The 20375-nt window shown below is 41.9% G+C and overlaps 1 protein-coding gene across 1 annotated transcript; it reads left to right on the top strand.

Annotated features, from left to right (window-relative positions):
• The first annotated feature begins 7100 nt into the window (after positions 1-7100).
• Positions 7101-18957, top strand: siae (sialic acid acetylesterase). Its single transcript, XM_008281671.1, has 10 exons — positions 7101-7294; positions 7541-7699; positions 10079-10233; positions 10333-10471; positions 12417-12585; positions 12719-12804; positions 12895-13028; positions 16028-16182; positions 17368-17554; positions 17817-18957. The coding sequence occupies exons 1-10, from the start codon at positions 7240-7242 to the stop codon at positions 18081-18083; spliced, it is 1506 nt and encodes a 501-aa protein (XP_008279893.1). The 5' UTR covers positions 7101-7239; the 3' UTR covers positions 18084-18957.
• The last annotated feature ends 1418 nt before the right edge of the window (positions 18958-20375 follow it).

Below are 20375 nucleotides of genomic sequence, written 5' to 3'. Positions count from 1 at the left end.
AGGAAAGAATGGTAGGTCTAATGATGAATTAAGATTTAACAGTGCTCACTTGAGAGTTGATTTAAATACATTTAACTTAAATCAGTGGCATTTATATTACTTATGTTACTTGCAAACCTAATTTGAAAGAACTTAATTTAGGGGTCTGTTACCAGTTAAAGCAATTAATTTAAGTTGACCTGAAGCCTCTCGTGGCTGCAAGGTGGCGCAGTTGGTTAGCGCTGTTGCCTCGCAGCAAGAAGGTTGCCGGTTCGCGTCCCAGTGGGGGCACCGGAATCTTTCTGCGTGGAGTTTGCATGTTCTCCCCGTGCAGCGTGGGTTCTCTCTGGGTTCTCTGGCTTCATCCCACACAGTCCAAAAACATGTTGAGGTTAATTGGTGATTCTAAATTGTCTGTAGGTGTGAATGTGAGTGTGCTTGGTTGTCTGTCTCTAAGTGTAGCCCTGTGATAGACTGGCGACCTGTCCAGGGTGTCCCCTGCCTTCACCCGAAGTCAGCTGGGATAGGTTCCAGCACCCCCGTGACCCTAGTGAGGATTAAGCGGTATATAGAAAATGGATGGATGACAACTCTCTTTTTAGTTCAGGTCTCTGGTATGTGGACTTTGAAACCTTGAGTGGTATCAGTAATTTTTTGGCTTTCTGACTTTATTAGATTGTGACAATGAAGAGAGACAGAAAATGATGGGAAGACAGAGCAGGGGCTCAGCATACAGTGAGGGTCTCGGCATGTCAGGATTCAAATGGAACTCACTGTTAATGTCATTTGCTCCCTTGTGATATGCACCCTAACCACATGACTGCCGGATCACCTCTTCTCTATTATTTAAAGCAAGCAAGCATACTCTCCAAAATGTCAAACTACTCTTTATATTTCTTAATTTGAAATGACTTGTTTACATCTTGGACATGAGTGATGTTAGAAAAAAGCTGTTTTTATTAATATATTTTATAGAGAAATTGGCCCATCTGCTCGGTTGACGATCAAGAGACGTGTTTACAGTATCATGAGCATCTTTTCTTCAGCAGGTTGTTTTTGGCATAAATGGGGCACGGCAGTCTCATGTGTAGACTGATTTAGGGGGCAGTGAATGTAAAAGTGTAAAAGCACGATGCAACGGAGACTGCAGAGATGATGCTTGGGCTTCTCTCATGCACCCAATAGCTCCTGAGTGACTTAAAGGGAGGCAGTAATTCGGGGGATTTATCACATGATGGATGGGATCTGATGTGTTGAGAGACCTATGAGGGTCCTAGACAGCAGTCATAAATCTTGGTTCATGCATGAAACCACAAATATATTTGCATCTCTCATATCACCATATGAAATTATCTGTAAAATGTGATGGAACAGACCAGAGCCCATTCCACGGATCACTAGAGGAGGGATAGCCATTTTCAACCCAATTTCTGCAATCTAATTTGAGCACTGGCTTGGACTCTGAAGTCGAGTGGTAATATTGAAGCATTACTCATACGGAAATGCACTGTCACATCAGTCTTAAACTGTCTTGGTCTGCTTGTACTGCAACGTAATAAGCAAATCACAAATCTGGAGATGCAGTTGACAACAAATAATTTCAACGATGTTTCCTCTATGTGTATATTTCTACTGATCTCTGCTGTTTAGGATACTTGCAATCAGATAATTGTTATCCTGGGATGTGTGCAGGCTGTAACTGGCAAAGTGGATGACAAGATGTAATTCTCTCTCTCTGTCAATAAAAGTACTAGCCATGTATGGAGAAAACACTTTTTTGTATTCCTAATGCCATTTGTCTTCTTGATGTGTGATATTACTTAAAAGCTGTGTTGCAGAGCTGGTGTTGTTCCATCTCAATGTGTAATGTGTGAGTCATTGTTAATATGAAATAGGATCAAATTGTTGCCACAAGACACAGAGCCCTAAAACATCTTTATTTCTTGGATCCCTTAATATATGCTCAGTTTCTGCATTAGTAGTATGTATAGTGTAAAAGTGTAAAAGTTCTCTTTTGTGCATTCACCAAAATGGTGGCAGAACAATGAAAAAGCCTTCTCTCCAGCTGTCAGTTACAGCATAACCTCATGCTGCTAGGGTTGTATATCTAAAAATACATGTTGGGATATATATATAGAAGCTATACCAAGCCAAGACTATGAGTTTTTTTGTTTGTTTGTTTTTTCCAGAAAGACATGCGGAATGTTTCTAAGAGCAGTTGTTGGAGAAAAAGAACCTGAGATGTAAGGAGAAGAATGGGTCCATTTATGTGGCAATTTATAAGCTTCAAACAGACTGTTTGATTTGGTTTGGCCTGTCAATGACATGCAATTTTACAAACAGAACGCTGGTTCCTTTTTGATGGCGGATGATCATAATTCAAAGGGCCATCATTGCCATGCCCATAGACTTTTGTGGAGTGTTTTGATAACTTTTAATCACCAAGCCCTGTTGTATGTGCTGGCCAAATTTGAGGCATGTAGGAGTTACCCCTTAGGGGGAGTTTGTTCTTGAATAAAACAAAAATCACACAAAAAATCGCACAGTTAATTCAAAATGGTGGACTTCCTGTACAGTATGGATACATTGTCGTTAAGCTGATAGTGATATGTGTACCAATTTTGATGAGTTTTTGAGTTTTCCTAAGAATGTGAAATTTGGGCCAGATTCCATCATGAGATATAAACATTTAAGTCTTCATGGTCAAAATTTGAAATTCGCTGCACTGTCACAGACACGTTGACGAGGACTCATAGTTTTCCCTATGAGTCATCATCAACTTGTTAAGGCTTTTGTCACCACATTTGATACGTCCTGGCCATCGCAGATGTTACAAAATGTGTAGGGGAGCGCTACGGAGCCATTTTGAGACACACATGCGCAAATCCCATAAAATATTTAAAAAAAATTTGCCAGTTCTGATATGTGTGCAAATTTTCATAGGTTTTAAGCATGTTTAGGCCCTCAAAAGCGCATTTATTTTATGCGGAGAATAACAATAATTCCTTTCATTCCAATGGGGTCCTATGCGCTGTCAGTGCTTGGGCCCTAAATAAAGTTTATTTAAAGACATTTGGATTTCAAGTTTCAAACCAACTTCCTTTCAAAACTTTTAGCACTTATTTCTACAAAAGAATATCCATCCATCCATCCATTGACTTCCGCTTATCCGGGGTCGGGTCGCAGGGGCAGTAGGTGGAGCAGGTCGTCCCTGACCTCCCTCCCCCCGGCGACGCTTTCCAGCTCTGCCTGGGGGATCCCGAGGCGTTCCCAGGCCAGCCGAGAGATATAATCCCTCCAGCGGGTCCTGGGTCTGCCCCGGGGTCTCCTCCCAGGTGGACGTGTTCGGAAAACCTCCAGAGGAAGCCTCCCCGGAGGCGTCCAAACCAGATGTCCATACCACCTCAACTGGCTCCTTTCGACGCGAAGGAGCAGCGGCTCTACTCCGAGCTCCCTCCAGATGTCTGAGCTCCTCACCCTATCTCTAGGGCTGAGCCCGGCCACCCTGCGGAGGAAGCTCATTTCGGCCGATTGTGTCCCCGATCTCGTTCTTTCGGTCACGACCCAAAGCTCGTGACCATAGCTGAGGGTTGGGACATAGATGGACTGGACAAAAATAGTACATTTTAACAGTGACACCCTGTTAATAATCTCTAATATCAGTAGCTTCACTGGGGTTTTTTTTTTTTGAGTTCTTGCTCCCTTCCCCGCCATCAGATCCAACTCATCACCGATCAGTTGACAGCTCTGCTCCTCTCTTCACCCAAGTGTCCAAAACATGCGGTCGCAGATCTGATGATACAACTACAAAGTCGATCATCGACCTTTGGCCTAAGGTACTCTGGTACCAAGTACACTTATGAGCAACCTTATGTTCGAACATGGTGTTTGTTGTGGCCAATCCGTGGCTAGCACAGAAGTCCAAAAACAAAACACGGCTCGGGTTCAGATCAGGCAGGCCGTTGCTCCCAATCACGCCCCTCCAGGTTTCACCGTCATTGCCCACATGAGCATTGAAGTCCCCCAGGAGAACTATGGAGTCCCCAGGCGGCACCCCTTCCAGGTCACCACCCAGTGACTCCAAGAAGGCCGAATACTCTGAACTGCTGTTTGGTGCATAAGCACAAACAACAGTCAGAGTTTTCCCCTCTGCAACACGCAGTCGCAGAGAGGCGACCCTCTCGTTCTCAAGGGAGAACTCCAACAAGGCCGCGCTCAGCCGGGGGCTTGTGAGTTTCCCCACACCCGCCCGGCGCCTCTCACCGTGGGCAGCTCCAGAAAAGGAGAGAGCCCAACCCCTCTCCAGGAGTATGGTTCCGGAGCCCTTGCTATGTGTGGAGGTGAGCCCGACTATATCTAGCCGGTAGCGCTCCACCTCCCACACCAGCTCAGGCTCCTTCCCCGCCAGTGAGGTGACATTCCATGTCCCCAGAGCTAGTCTACGCCACCAGGGGGCGGTACGCCAGGACGCCCGCTCCTGCCTACCACCCGGTGGGCATAGCACCCGACCCCGATCCTCTTCCCCAAGGGTGGTGGGTCCTCTGGGAGGTGGCCCCGTGTTGCTTCTTCGGGCTGTGCCCGACCGAGCCCCACAGGGCCCCAAGGCTCGGGCACCAGGCACTCCCCGGCGAGCTCCCCCCCCAGGCCTGGCTCCAGGGGGGTGCCCCGGTCTCCCTCTTCCGGGCGAGGTGGCGGCACTCCTTGTCTTGGTCTTCATCATGGGTCTTCTGAATCGCTCTTTGTCTGGTCCCTCCCCCAGAACCAATTTGCCTTGGCAGACCCTACCAGGGGCTAATGCCCCGGACAACATAGCTCCCAGGATCACAGGGACACTCAAACCCCTCCACTGCGATAAGGTGGCAATTCATCGGGGGGGTACACAAAGGAATAATAAACTTCAAATCTGTATTAGCTATATGAGCACTTGTGGCACAGATGGTAGAGCAGATTGTCTTCTAATTGCAAGGTTGGTGATTTATTTCCCCTGCCCCTCCACAGTCAAAGTGAAGACACTGAACCTAAAGTTGCTCCCAATGGCCTTGGATGCCCAGCTCTGTCGCCTTTGGTGTATGAATGTGTATCGACTGTATGTTGGTTTGGATAACGGTGTCTGGTAAATGAAATTGGAAATATTAGAGTCACATACAATATGTGCAAAAACTGTACAAACCAGAAAAGTGAAAAGTGACAGTATATTTTCATAAGTGTTTCTGATAACAGACAAATTACATGTGAACATTATAAAAACGGAAGGAAATTAAAGGATTATACTCCTCATTTCTGTCATTCAGCTGCAATATGCGCTCAGACATGTTTCTCAGTTAGTTCAGACAGATATTTCCCATCCTTTTCATCATGTCTGAAGAGGCATGCTCTCAGCTGCTTCTGTATTCAAAGCTGTTTCACAGATGTTCTAACAACGCTGTGGTTAAATTTGACAACTGTGTCAATTAGCTAGCAGATGAGCTATAGAGCTAGAGCTAAAGGGGATGGGCAAGTCTGTGGAGCTGAAATTCAAAGGTAAATCCATGAAAATAAAAACAGAGCAACACATTCATTGTACAGTATGTCACATATGCAGGATGTAAATGACATGATTTCAAGGTAGCAGCACACATGGTTGATAGTAGGGTCTTACATCAAGATGAATGTGCAATTTCAAGTTCAAATGTTAACACTGGCCTTTGAAGGGGTCCATAATTGACATGAAGGCTAAACCGGTTACATGTAGCTCTGACTGTTTCCATGCATGTCACCCTGTCAGTTCTTCCATTACTTTATGCTCTAACCAACAGCATTTCCAGTCTCCTGCCTATATCCATCACCTGTTTCTGTGCAAGTGTTGACATTTTGTGTTGAATAGCATGCCAACAGGGTGCGGTGTTCATTTGTCTTTACTGTAGGAAAATGTGTACCTTTTTTTGGTAAATAAACACCTGGCTGGTAAACTGTTGGATAATTAATGTTACACCTCTGTTAATTTTTTATGCTGTTGTATTAGTCTAAAGGTGTTAATTACTCTGGCTTTCATAAGGATTCAACTCACCGCAGTGTGCTGACTTGGGAATCTGAGGGCAAGGTTTGAGAAACTATGCAATGTGTATTATCTAGTTTGGGAGTTTTTACAAGCACTCATATAGATGTCTTTTACAGGTTGCTGTGACTTCCCAATTTAGTTGTGTTTGCTTTATTGCAAGCGTTTGTTGCATAACTGGGGAACTGATCTGCTTCCCACATTTCTACAGTCATGCAATTGGGTTTTATTAATACAAGGCATTTTGGAAAGTGTGTTTGTGTTTGAGAAGTTGATTTATTTCAAGAATGCAGATTTTAAATTCGTTTGGCTTTTAAAAGTCTAGCCCTGATTATGTTTGTGTACTTTTTACACCACCAGTAATCACCAGGCACATCAATAATTTTAGATGACTTAGCACTATGCTAATAACCTGACCGCTACAATATTTTGTTAGTGACATACATTATTAAATAATTAACCATTCTAAAATGATTCATTTTATAACATGTTTCACTTGTGTACTTTTACTTCATATTAATTAGCTTCCAGTAAACTAACTTTATTGAGTGAATTAAACATGAATATTTTTACCAATGCAAAAAACAAGAAACCCTATTACCAACAATGCCTGCTTAGCTAAACAGTATCTGGACATGGTCATGAGACAAGAATTCTAAATACTTCCATACCTTTGGCAGTATTCAATCAGCAGCAGATGCATCAAGAACAGCAGTATTTGCAAAAGGCAGTTCCATCACTGAACTAATTTTCAGTAAATGCACACTCAAATTCACGGTTATGAACAATTTAGAATCACAGATTAATCTTCAATTCATGTTTTTTTATCTGTAGGTGAAAGCTGGCACACCTGCAAGCACAGGAAGAACATGCACACAGAAAGGCCTGAGCAGGTTCAAAACTCAGGACATTCTTGTTGTGATGGGACAGTGCTAACCACTACACTACTGTAGTATCCATAAATTCAGTAAAATTAAAAAATAAAAAATAAAAATGCTGCTTTTATTTTGAAGGTCGGGAGTCAGCGGCATAGTCAGCGGTATATCTGGATGACGTCGAATAGAGGCTGTGGATGACCCACTTCTCTACACATACAAGTCTCAGAATGTTAGTCAGGAATTAGTGTAATGAAGTGTCCTATGTGTAACTATAATCTGTGGGTGTCTCTGTGAGTTTTCCTGACAGAACGTTTTTAGCGTTTCAATAGCGTGAGTTGTCTTGTTGTCATGGCTGTGACACTTGGTGTTATTTTCATACTTCTAGCTTCTTTTCACAACTGTGGTGAGTACACTTCGACAAAATGTGTGTCCGCATTCAGCTACATTGTCCTGTAATTTATAGCAGTGTTGTAAAGCTAGCTGACACTGTAGCTAGCTTTGACCGTAACTTGTTAAAGCAGAAACCACAAGCCAGGTCGTTTAAATACATCTGCCTGTACACGACACTATATCTGTGTCTAACTCCCCTCTTTATATTAGTGTCTTTTAATGTTTTACTATTCTGTTTATTAATAAATATTGTCCGAAGATGGGCACCTGAGCTTTGCGTCCTACTATGGAGACCACATGGTGCTGCAGAAGTCTCCAGACAGAGCTGTGTTGTGGGGGTTCGGTCCTGAGGAGGCGCAGGTCACAGTCTTCTTGTCAGGACCAGTGACACAGAAAACTTTGGTCACTGTGACGGGAGGTTAGTGCAAAAAACTGTTGTCAAATGAGAGATTTTTATTTTATTGTATTCTGAATGGAAAGTGAAGTCAAAATCCTGACGAGTGGATATAGCAGTGAGACCATTTTTTTTTGTGTCAGAGCTTCTTTTGTGTAACCGCCTTTAGAACAATAAGGAAGCAGCCTGAAAACACTTGCTGTGGACATTCTAAATTGTCCGTAGGTGTGAATGTGAGTGTGCATGGTTGTCTGTCTGTAAGTGTGGCCCTGTGATGGACTGGCGACCTGTACAGGGTGTCCCCTGCCTTCGCCCTAAATCGGCTGGGTTAGGCTCCACCCCCCTCGCGCGACCCTAGTGAGGATTAAGCGGTGTATAGATAATGGATTTCAGAATATGTGGTATGATGTAACACTGTGGTTAAGTCAAGTCTTGTACCTGCATGTGGCTTTCATTTGTTCATTTGATTACTTTCTTTTGTTGCAGTTGTCACAAACTAATTCAAAGAATATGATAAGTAGGGAGCCCAGGCAATGGATTTACTTAAGTCAAATGAAATTTATTCAAACTAAACTAATACCAAACAACGATAGAGATCCAGAAAAAGGCATCATCTCTGTCATTGTGGTAAAAACAAAAATACATGTACAAGCTCTTGAAACTGCAATTTTTTGTGTAATTTTTAGGACACTTTAGGACACTAAACTAGACCATAGATCTACAAAATTGGCCTCATGATCAGTATTTATATCCTAACCTGAGATACCAACCAACTAGATAAATACAGCTTTATTTAGGAGAGGTGGAATCATGCTCATAACATTATGTCAACAGAAGACTCAGGCAGACTTTATGGTTGTGATGTTTTGAAAGCTGATACATGCTGTAAGCGAAGTTATTAAAGATCAGCAGGTCTGCATTTTTTGTTTTCTGAGAATGCCAGGATTTGCCACAGGTGTCTGAGGAAAGCTAAAGTGAATTATTGCCAAACATGAGGACATACTTATATGATGATAAAACTAAAAGATAATGGTGTAAAATGATGGAAAGTCCCTAATAACAAGTAAAAGATGTGGAAAAACTTGTTCGTAGCCTACTGATATAAAAGATAGGGATTTTGAACGTAAGCGTCTGTGTTCAAGATTTGCCCTTGCCTTATGTTAGGCATTGCAAGTAAATACTTGATGTTAATAAGAACAAAATTTCGTGGAAGACCTCAACATCCTGGGCCCACTGAAAAAGATGTTCCACAATAATTTGCAATAACATCTAAATTAAATTTAAATGTTTTACAACAGTCATAACTGGCATTTGAAGTTTAAAAAAATACTTTTGTTAAAATGTTACAGAAAACTGTTAAGCTCAGGACCTACTGCAAACAGAACACAGCAGTCATATGAAATCATCCAGTGCAATACATAGGCGAATAAGTTCAGTTCAAGGACTAACTGTAAAGCTTTTAAAGCAGCACCATGCCGGTCTCAAAATGCTTTCCACACTAAACAAGGTGTTGCCCTGTACTCCAGTGGGTACTGTCCCTGTTCTGCTTGTTGACAGCACTCAGCTGTAGAAACCTTGACTCTGGAGCTGTTTTGCATGATGGAAATTTGGAAAAGTAAAGTTTTTCTCCAGCATGTTCTGAGAGAGGGCTGCATGGTGTCACGGTGGTTAGCATCGTTGCCTCGCAGCAAGAAGGTCGCTGGTTTGTGTCCTGGTGAGGACACCTGGGATCTTTCTGCGTGGGGTTTACATGTTCTCCTCGTGCAGCGTGGGTTCTCTCCAGGTTCTCCGGCTTCCTCCCACAAAGTCCAAAGACATGTTGAGATTAATTGGTGATTCTAAATTGTCCGTAGGTGTGAATGTGAGTGTGCTTGGTTGTCTGTCTCTAAGTGTGGCCCTGTGATAGACTGGCGGCCTGTCCAGAGTGTCCCCAGCCTTCGCCCTAAGTCAGCTGGGATAGACTCCAGCCCCCCGCAACCCTAGTGAGGACGAAGCGGTGTATAGATAATGGATGGATGGATGGATGGATGGATGGATGGATGGATGGATCTGATTTGCTTAAACCACAGTGAGGTACTGAGTAACCTAAATGTACAGAAACACAGAGATGACCCCGGTTTTCAATGGAGTGTGGAAGTCAACAATATCAGTAATGCGAGCAGTGAGTGAATGTGTCATGTGTGCTGTGGAGTAGATGAAGGTGGAAACACAAAGATGGTTGATGCCAGATGGATAAGGAAGACAGAGTAAACACATGCTAGCCTTTCTTGAATTAAATCAGAAATGAGACTTCCTTTGTGATGCAGCACGAAGATTGATTTATGGATCACAAGCACAAGGGCAAAGGACAGAGAAAACAAGGAAGCTAAAATTTGTGAAATGAAATAAACCTTATGTTTACAGGCACCTGGCGAATTACCCTTGACCCTGTTGATGCTGGTGGTCCCTACAATGTGACAGCAACTTCTCAGAGCAGCACAGCTAGTCTGACAGATGTGCTGTTTGGAGACGTTTGGCTGTGTGGTGGTCAAAGCAACATGTACTTTAAAACATCGCAGGTATGGCAAGCCAAGTAATACTTTGGCTGTATTGGTCAAAAAAATTGCACAATTACCTTCAGGCCTTTTTCAGTCATGTACTTACTTGTTCTCCGATAGATTTTCAGTGCATCAGAGGAGCTGGCCCTCTCAGCTAAGTATCCACATGTGAGGCCTTTCATGGCAGCCTTGAACATGAGTGAAACTGAGCTAACTGATCTGATTCAAGTGGAGCTCCCATGGTTTGTTCCCACAGCAAGTAAAACAAGGATTTCTTTATTTTTTTCATACAATTGTTTGAATTGCAAAAAGATATATATATTAGTGATGCACGATATTAAAAATTTCTGGCCGATATCGATATCCGATATTAAGATTTCTGATATTGTCGATAACCTATATCACTGATGTCGATATTCAATTTTTGTTCACACTGAAAAATTTCAAGATTTTTAACGTTCAAGTCCAGGACCATTTAAGTGAAAACATCTGTGAAATAGCAGCAATATCAAATGTAGAATCGAATTAAATCAATCACATTAAATCAAATTTATTGTCATTTTGCTATACATACAACAGTAGTACAAACAAGATGAGAGAACGTTTCTTCAGGATCCAAAAACTAAAAGCAATTAAATAAAGAAGTGTTTGCATATCCGAATCAGCAGTTCAGCATTCTCACAGCTTGTGGAATAAAGCCATTGAAGCTGTTGATCAGTCTGGAGTTTTTCCTTCAGTGCTCTGGAAACGTTTGGCTGATGGCAGCAGTTCAGACAGTTTATGGAGAGGGTGTTAGGAGTCCCTGACAATGTTCAGTGTCCTGCTCCTGCAGCAGCTCTGGAAAAGCTCCACAAAAGCAAACACACAGCAGTCTTTCCACTCTCCACGGATTTCTCCCAGCAAACGTAACTTGTCCAGCCCACTGTCGAAGGAGCGGACACTGGAGAGCAGGAACGACAGTAGTGCTGGTCTGGAGGGGTTAGTTTTTAGCCTAGCATGGATCCTGGCTCTCTTCCTCCTCCTTTGTTTACGTTCGTACCGTTTGCGGTTGCTTCTTTCTCGGGTAACTGCCGGCATAGTCTCCGATCGGACTTCGTGTTGGTGTAGTATGTCCAAATCACAACCCGAGCGCCGCAATTTTAACAACGTTCATTGCCCTGATGTTCAGCAAAGTCTCTCGGCTGTAAGTTTTGCTGAATGAACATCTGGGATAGGCAAGACACTCAAAACTTTCACTCTCGCAGTAGCAGAAGGGGCTGCTACGTCTATGCACGCTGCCATCTCTATGGAAATGAAGGCACTAATGTTAAACAATCATCGGTTTTTCACATCAGCTAAATGTGCTCATCGGACCGATACGATATATGGGAAAAAACACAAATATCGGTCGATACTGATGTGTTCGCAGATATATCGTGCGTCCCTAATATATATACACTGTTGCCTATAAAGTTGGAATAAAATATTTTTTTACCTCTTCTCATGAAGTGATTGTGACAATGCGATTTATTCTTGGTTGATACGATCTTCTCAAAACTTTATTGATATCACAATAGACATACAATACATATCACAGTAAAAATGTAACCACAATTAATTTTTGCAAACTGTGTATTCAGGCTTGAACTAAATTGGGGTATTGAACAATAGGATTAAGGGTTTTGTTTCAGTTTTTCAACCTTGGCCATATAACTAGAAACACATATTCGAGGGGATTCCATGCATTAAAATATTACTCTTGACAATGACCACCCCTGACACGGATCAATGCGTTAAGACATTGTGGCATACTGTCCACAAGCTTGTTGATGGTGTCAATGTGCAGGACGTCCCATTCTTTAGTCAGATCCCAAAGTCAGAATTAGTTTCACCTCGGTAGCTGGGACTCAGTATGTAGTCATTGCACCTGGTCAGAAATGGTTGCTGATGTGTATAAATAGAAATAAAAAGAGGAATGTGTCTGAAAACAACTATTATTCCAACTTTATGGGCGACAGTGTATGTCGCATCTATTCATCAATGCAAGTTACAGTTTTGTTACATTTACAGTATAGGAAAATATAATACTGTACAATGTGATTAAAAAAATGTAAGTTCATACTCCAGTACAATGAACCTTTTTGCCAGTCATAATGCTGTTTGTCTTTGTGCTACCATTTCCTTGTATTACACTGACGCTGATTATTTGACACTTGTATTTCCAGATGTTCTCGCAGAGTTTTCTGCAGTGTGCTGGCTCTTTGGACGTCACATGTATGAGAACTTGAAGTACCCGATAGGACTTGTGGAGTCCTGTTGGGGAGGCACACCTATCGAAGCCTGGTCATCTTCAAGAGCCCTGCAGCAGTGTGGACTGGAGCAAACTGAAGACAGGTAAGGATATAAAGACTATGCCATGCAACTAACCTGCAGTTTGTATAATTAAGTTTCTCTTGTGCAATAATCAAGAAAAGTTAGCTTTTACTAACTGCATTATTGCTGTTTTCTGCATGTTACCATCTCTCAGTCCTAAAGAGAGAAATTCAGTTTTATGGAATGCAATGATCCATCCAGTGCTCAATATGACCATCAAAGGAGCCATCTGGTACCAAGGTAGAGTAACACTGATGGCACAGATATCACAGGTATGTTCATTATAATCAATTACGAAGTATACATCTGTGAGATTTTTCTTGCTTTCAGGTGAGTCAAATGCAGACTATCATCAGGACAAGTACAGCTGTTCCTTCCCTGCTATGATCGATGACTGGAGGATGGCATTTCACCACGGCTCAGGGGGCCAGACAGCTCTCGATTTTCCATTTGGGTTTGTCCAAGTATGTTAATGAAGTAGTATTAGTTCTGCATTTATTATACACCAGTTAGCTACAACATTAACACCACTGACAGGTGAAGTGAATAATGAAATGCTATGTCTACAACTTCTGTTGCCTAAAGGAACGGAACAAGGTACAACACCTGGTTGCCCTGCTGCGTAGCGAGGCTCTTTGAAGAGCAGCAATCGAGCTGTAGGATGACTGTGATGACAAGTGTTTATGGGGCCTCACATATGTCATCATAGATCATCCACCTGAAAGGCATGATTAGGTGTCTTCAGTCAGGCCACACAAGGGTGATATCCCACACATACTCCCGGCTTGCGCCCTCTTACCAAAATGCTGATTGAACCCTGTGTTCACACCAGACGCGAGTAAAATCATTTGCGCGAATGAGTTACATGTAAAGTCAATGTAAAGACGCGATTTGACGCGAGTAAACGTCCTGTGGTGCGACTTGCGCGATTACTGCGGCGTGATGGACACAAATTGAGTGAGTTCTTCACGCGAATGACGCGATTCTAGCCGTGCTAAACACACGTTACGCACATATCGCGTAACGTGATACCGATCCTCTCCAACAGGTAGTCAAACTGGGTCAGGATCAGCCGAAAACAGCGCTGGAAGTGGCCGTCATCCAGGCGCAGCTTCTGGAGAAGGTGGTCCCCCACCGCAGTGTACATGTATGATAGGGTCACCCTGGAAGGGGGTTTCCACACCAACCCTCCCTCTGTCTTTTCGCTCACTCAACACGGTGTACGCCCTCATACAATTTTTTTTCTAGAAAAACCCCTGTTGTAGTATGTATTGTTCTGAGCAAACTGAAAGGGAACATCGATTATGTAATTGCAATGGCATCTGTCAAAGGGTGGGATATATTAGGCCGCAAGTATCAGAATTACTTTGACAAAGGTTAGATTGTGATGGCTAGATGACTGGGTTAGAGACTTTCCAAAACTCCAGGGGCCTCATTTGTCATCACTGCGTAGAAAAGGTTCTAAATTCTGTCGTACGCATGAAATTTAGATTATGCTTAAGTACAAAAAAATCAGTATTTATCAAATGTGTGTACAGGGCTTGATAAATCCCACTTGTTCTTAACCTCCGTGCTCGTGCACATTGCCTTCAGAAGCGCCTCCAAATCACCATATACGGCAACAAGATGCCTCTTTATAAAGCAAGTGAAGATTTTTTTTCCCTCACCTGTTGTCATCATCATGGCAAATAGGGCAAAAAAGAGGAACTTTTCTGAAACTGAGATCGAAGTACTTGTCAGCGAGGTTAGAGTAAACCAGAAAGTATTGTTTGGTGTGTGAAATGTTGGGATAAGCAGCGAAAGAAGAAAAAAAAAAGCTGCATGGGACAAAATAACCGCTGCAGTTATTTCTGTTGGGTCAGAGGAGAGATCGCCGGCAAAATTTTTAAAAAGTGGTTTGATGTTAGGCTCAGTGTCAAAAAATGCATCACAGCCCATAAAAGAGAAATGACTGCAACTGGCGGAGGACAAATTAATACCGAACATTCACCCAGTGGATAGCCCTGATCACCTACAGATGACATGTTTTAATTAAGTCCAGCAAAACATTTCCACACTCTGTAACACTCACCAATAAGCCGGCCATCTTCAACAACTCCTACTTGGAGACGCACCCACAGAGCTGTTCTGCTCAATGATTGAGTGGTGCGTTACTCCAGGCCACCGGGCAGCAACGTTGGATAGCCACAAATGTGCATCGCAAATTATTTGTACGTTGATTGAATGAAACCCTTTTCTATAAACATAATTACATTTGTTTAGTGATGCTGCTTTGATTGCAATGTGGGTGCATTCTATGGCTCCAATTTTGTTTGGCAATCCAGCAATGGCGTGAAGGCCCCTTTGCGTATATTTACGCACATTGTTAAGTATGAGAATGTTGATAAATGAGGTCCCAGGTCTTTCGGAGTGTTTCCATTATGCAGTGGTTAGTACCCAACAAAAGTGGTCCAAGGATGTATAGCTCAGGAATCTGTGACAGATTCATGGGTATCAAAGCTCACTGACGTGTGTGTGATGAGTGACAGCTGGCAAATGTGGTCTGAACCTGCAGAGGAGCTCCTATAACACAAGCTGCTGAAAACCTTGATGCTGCTATGATAGGACATGTGAGCAGTGGAAGACGGTGGCCTGATCTGATGAACCATGTTTTTTTTTTCACATCACGTGGATGGCTGTGTGTGTGTGTGTGTGTGTGTGTGTGTGTGTGTGTGCGCATTGTTTAACTGGGGAATAGGTAGCAGCAGGATGCATTGTGGGAAGAAGGCAAGTCAGTGGAGGCAGTATGATGATCTGGTTAATGTTCTGCTGGGAAACCTTGGATCCCCTCATTCATTTGGATGTTACTTTGACACTTACCACTTACCTGAATATTGTTGCAGACCATCTACATCCCTTCATGGCAACAGTATTCCCTGATGGCAGTGGCCTCTTTCAGCAAGATAATTCTCCCTGCCACACAGCAAAAAATGTTTCAGTAATAGTTTGAGGAACATGACAAAGACTACAAGGTATTGGCTTGGCCTCCAGATTCTCCAGATGTTATTCCAGGGTGTGATGTAGTGGAATAACAAGTCCGATCCATTGAGGCTCCACCTCACAGCTTACAGGTCTCAAAGGATCTACTTCTAATGTTTCATTGCTGTTTCATTGTTTCACAGGACACTTTCGAGGTCTGTGGAGTTCATTGGACCTACACAATATAATGCTAGTGACTTAAATGCTGTAGCTGATTGGTATCAACCAAACATCTACAAAATGAGAGCATCCAATGTAATGCACATCTTTAAGACACTGCACCTTAGAATCAGAAAATGTATGATTTGTGTGCCCCAAAGTGATAGTATAAGAAAGACACTGTGGCAGACGATTATGTCAGCTTCTCCTCTGTTTAGGTAATACAGACAGAGCATACAGAGCCTTCTCAAACATCATTTAATGTATTGTACATCTACATGTGCAGCTGTCCACCTACGAAAAACTCTCCACAGATGACAGCTTTCCGAACATCCGCTGGCACCAAACAGCAGACACTGGCTTTGTCCCGAACCCCAGGATGAAGAAAACCTTCATGGCTGTGGCTTTGGATTTACCGGATGAAACTTCACCCTACGGCACGTAAGGATCCCATTTATGTGTTCATGGCAAGTGAAATCTTGTATGAAAGAATTCAACTTTTCTCTGACCTGCTGTATTTGGGAGTCACAGTTGATAGCACTTGAAAAGAGGCAGGGATTATTCACATCAGCCTTCAGAAAGTCTGCATCTCATGACCAAGCAGTAACCTCTGCCTAGGCTCAATACACTCAATACAGTCATTGTGGAGTGCAGCTACTCCTTCATGTTGATTTGTCAGCATACCATGGACAACCACTTCTAAATTTGAGAAGTGTGGGGTAGAGGGTAAGTGCAGTTTTTAAGTACTGTGACAGGTTTGAACTGATGTCAGTCTGTTTATTAAAAAGTATTGCTGCAAGAGCTTTAATCAGAGCAGAGAGCTGAAATCTCACCTGTTCAAAAGCTTCTGCTCTTGCTTACAGTTAGTCTTTGGATAGATTTTAAGATCCTTCTGAACATCTGTAAAACTTTTCAGGGTTTTGCCATAGATATTGTCAACACGCATTAATGTAATGCTGGGCATGGTAGAGTTAAAGAGCAGCGCTGCACAAAGGATGTTGAACTGTTGGCATTGGTTTGTGGCCATTTTACCGGCCGAGGGAATTTTCACACGTCCTGGCAATTGCAGTTTACATCCCCCCCTCGGCTGATGATGCTGCAGCCTGTGAGCCCATCCATAGTTCAGTGTCCCAGCTGCAAACATCACACCCTCAGTCTCTGATCATCATCTCAGGAGACTTTAATCATACATCGCTCTGTACCACTCTCCCGACATTCAGCCAGTCTGTGGACTGCCCAACCGGAGACGGTGGAGCCTTGGACCGGCTGTGTGTGGACACCGGGGATGCATATTACTTAATTATTATTTTCTGTACTTTCTATATTTTTTGGATGCTGCTGTGGTGTGTAAATTTCCCCCAATGGGGGATCACTAAATATTATTCTATTCTATTCTATTCTATTCTATTCTATTCTATTCTACATTAAGTACCTGGCATAACTTCGTAACATCACAGGCTTTCTCTAAGTACCAAATACTGAAAAACCAACAGGGAAACTGCTTTCTGCTGTTTTTTTGTCTTCATTAAAAGTGTGCACATGTAATCATGTAACCTGCTTTATATTTGGAAGTTATGAGTTGTTTTTATTTACAGTACTGACTTTCAAACTACTTTTCTGTTTCAGGATCCATCCAAGAGACAAACAGGATGTAGCTTATAGACTGACATTGGGTGCCAGGGCAGTGGCTTACAATGAAAAGGATGTGCCCTTCCTTGGACCTTTCCCCACCCAAATCCTGTCCACTCAAATGTACGTCAACATTACCTACGACCAAGCAATCTCTGTCACGCCGTCAAGAGACATCTTTGAGGTAAGGCTGACAGAAGAGTGGTCACTGTGAGTTATCATTTATTTAAGAAACCTCCTGCTCGCCATGTTACCCAGAGAAAACAGGTGTAATGGCATTAATAGCAATCACATATTATGACAAAAGAAAATACTTTCAAATCCAGTTCTGTGGGTTGGTCATGTAGGACTGCATTAGCAGGACATTAACCTATGACTCCTGAATAATCTTTAGAGTTCAACATTTGCTCTTGTTCATATCCTGATTGTTTTTTCTTTAAATTAAGCTCTGTTGCCCGGGGATATGGGCTCCATGTGGGCCGAAGTCCTTCTGGGTTCCAGCTCAAATCATGCAGTGGGGTCCAACCACCATCCAGTTATCTTCCCTTCTGTGTCAGCTCTCTGGTGAAGTTGCTGCTGTTCGATATGCATGGAAAGACTGGCCTTGTGAGTTTAAAGGCTGTCCAGTCTACAGTGACAGTAGGATTTTACCTGCACCTCCTTTTATTATCAGTCGCTATGCAAGCAAAAGAAGCATTTGGACAAGCTACTGAGCCATAAACTGGAAGAAGACAGTGCTAAAAAAATATTTGTGCTTCAGGTTCTTTAGGTTTAAATTAGGTGATTGACCGATATGTAGTGGGATGTCCCTGATCATACTGTAAGTTCATGACAAGATAAATGGTGGAGTGAATTACTGTCATACTGACGGCAAGTTAAATTTAGAATGTGTCAGTGCCAGAGCCCATGAATTAGTAAAAATATTGTCTCATTTCATGATGTTTAGATACCAAGCATGTCATGACATGCATTTAGCCTAATTTTTATAAGTCAATCACAAAGAAACATCCATTTGTTCACTTCAGTCTTACTACAGTGAAAAAAAACTTTAGACTAATGCTACTATGTCTTATGCTTAACTCACCAGCATTTTATTAAGTGTTTTTTTTTTTTTCCTTTTCATTTTTTCAAGTTTTTCGAAAGATCATTCTGTCTCATAAATGCTGAAAATGAAGTATTCTGTGTACTAAGTAATGTCTTTAATTTGCTGGATTGTGGTCATATCTTTTAAGGGTTGCAAGTCAAATTTCCCTATGGGAACAATAAAGTATTCGTAAAACTTTGATATAATTGTTTATTTTGTACACAATATATGCTTGTGCAACCACTACAGACAAATGCTGTACTGTGTGACCATATTTTTTATTTTTTAAAAATAGCTGACGTTTACAACACAAGTCATTATGACTTAACATAATTTGCATAAATAAATGAGAAAAGAAAACTAAGTTTGTCTGGGTCTGTTACATTCAAAAGCAGCACCTTTGCCTTTAAAGAAAAACTGGACAAAATGCAATGAAAATAAGGAATAATCTAAGTATGAGCTTGTCACAGCTGGGGGAAAAAAATAAATGCAATGTGTAACTGCAACTTTGAATATTGTTTCAGTTAAATAGCAACACAACAACATGTATCAAAGCCTGCATATGGGGAAGCATTTGTTTAGTTATTGTGTAATCACCAATTAATAAATACAAATATACTAATTAAATTTGAAATTTAATTTCAGCTGAGGCTCAGTTTCTAAAATCCAGCACAGATGTCTTTATACAGTAATAAACAGGTGTTGGGTTTATGTTGTTATTGGCACTTAAAGCACAAAGCTAAACACATTCATACATTAGCATCAGCCACGCTAGCATACATCGTCAGTGATGCTGCGAGGCTTGTTAGAAGACGATGTAAATAACAGATTCTACTTGCCATAAACATAAAACTTACTTTTCTGAAATACTGAACCAGTAAGGGAAAACATACTGTAGGCCTTGTAAATTAGAATCAACATTCACAACTACTGAGATCTGCTATGGCCTTGATTTCAGTGGTGCTCAGAATCTCAGGAGCTGAAATATGAGGTAGTGGGCTTCATGGGGGGTGAGTTCAAGTGGTGCTGACGAGAGGAGCAAGGAGACTGTGGTTTCTGTCCTGAGGAAAGACAGAGATGGAAGAGTCACTGTTGGTGCCATACTGAGAAATTATTATGTCAGCTTTGGAAAATGCATGAGACAACAAAACTGGGCATATTGGCAACACGTTCCCTGTAGAAAATCCAAATACTGACGTCTGTGATTCCTGTAGTGGAGCACACTTCCAGTTTTCAGAAACCATAGACATTTTCATTTATGATATTACTTACACCAGAGGCCCAGTGGATCATGTAGTGGGGTAAAGAGGGTGATATTTACACACACAGTTTAGCAGGCCAAAGTACAACTGAGTGGCTTTGCTAAGATATTTTGACAGCTGTTACAGTGAAAGAAGACAGTTTTTTATTTATGTCTTCACCAAGGGTTTCTAACCAGTGACTTGCTCGCTATAATGTAAGCTAAGCTTCTAAACCTAAAGGCTTACAGGGTCTCTACCGGTCCCATGGACCCCTTCATTAATTGAATATGAATGTTCCCTTGTACCTTGCCATGGTAAAGATCCTGTAAAAGTAACAAACAGAAATAATATGCACTACAGCCAGCTAAAATATACTGGCAATATGGAAAACGTAGAGTTGAAACCAGAAGTTTACATACACAGTATAAAAAGACACATAACCTTTTTTTTTTCGTCACTGTCTGACAAATCAGACTAAACTTTTCCTGTTTTGGGTTAGTTAGGATTACCAAAATTATTTGTATTTGCTAAATGTCAGAATAATGAAAAATATATTTTTTTATTACTTTTTTCGAAGTCAGAAGTTTTACATACATCTCCTTAGTATTTGGTAACATTGTCTTTAAACTGTATGACTTGGGTCAAATGTTTTGGGTATCCTTCCACAAGCTTCTCACAAT

Source organism: Stegastes partitus, unplaced genomic scaffold (assembly GCF_000690725.1).
Source record: "Stegastes partitus isolate 25-593 unplaced genomic scaffold, Stegastes_partitus-1.0.2 Scaffold241, whole genome shotgun sequence".
Taxonomy (NCBI): Eukaryota; Metazoa; Chordata; class Actinopteri; family Pomacentridae; genus Stegastes; species Stegastes partitus.
The sequence above is the reverse complement of the archived record's forward strand: the minus strand, read 5'-3'. Positions and strand labels throughout refer to the sequence as shown.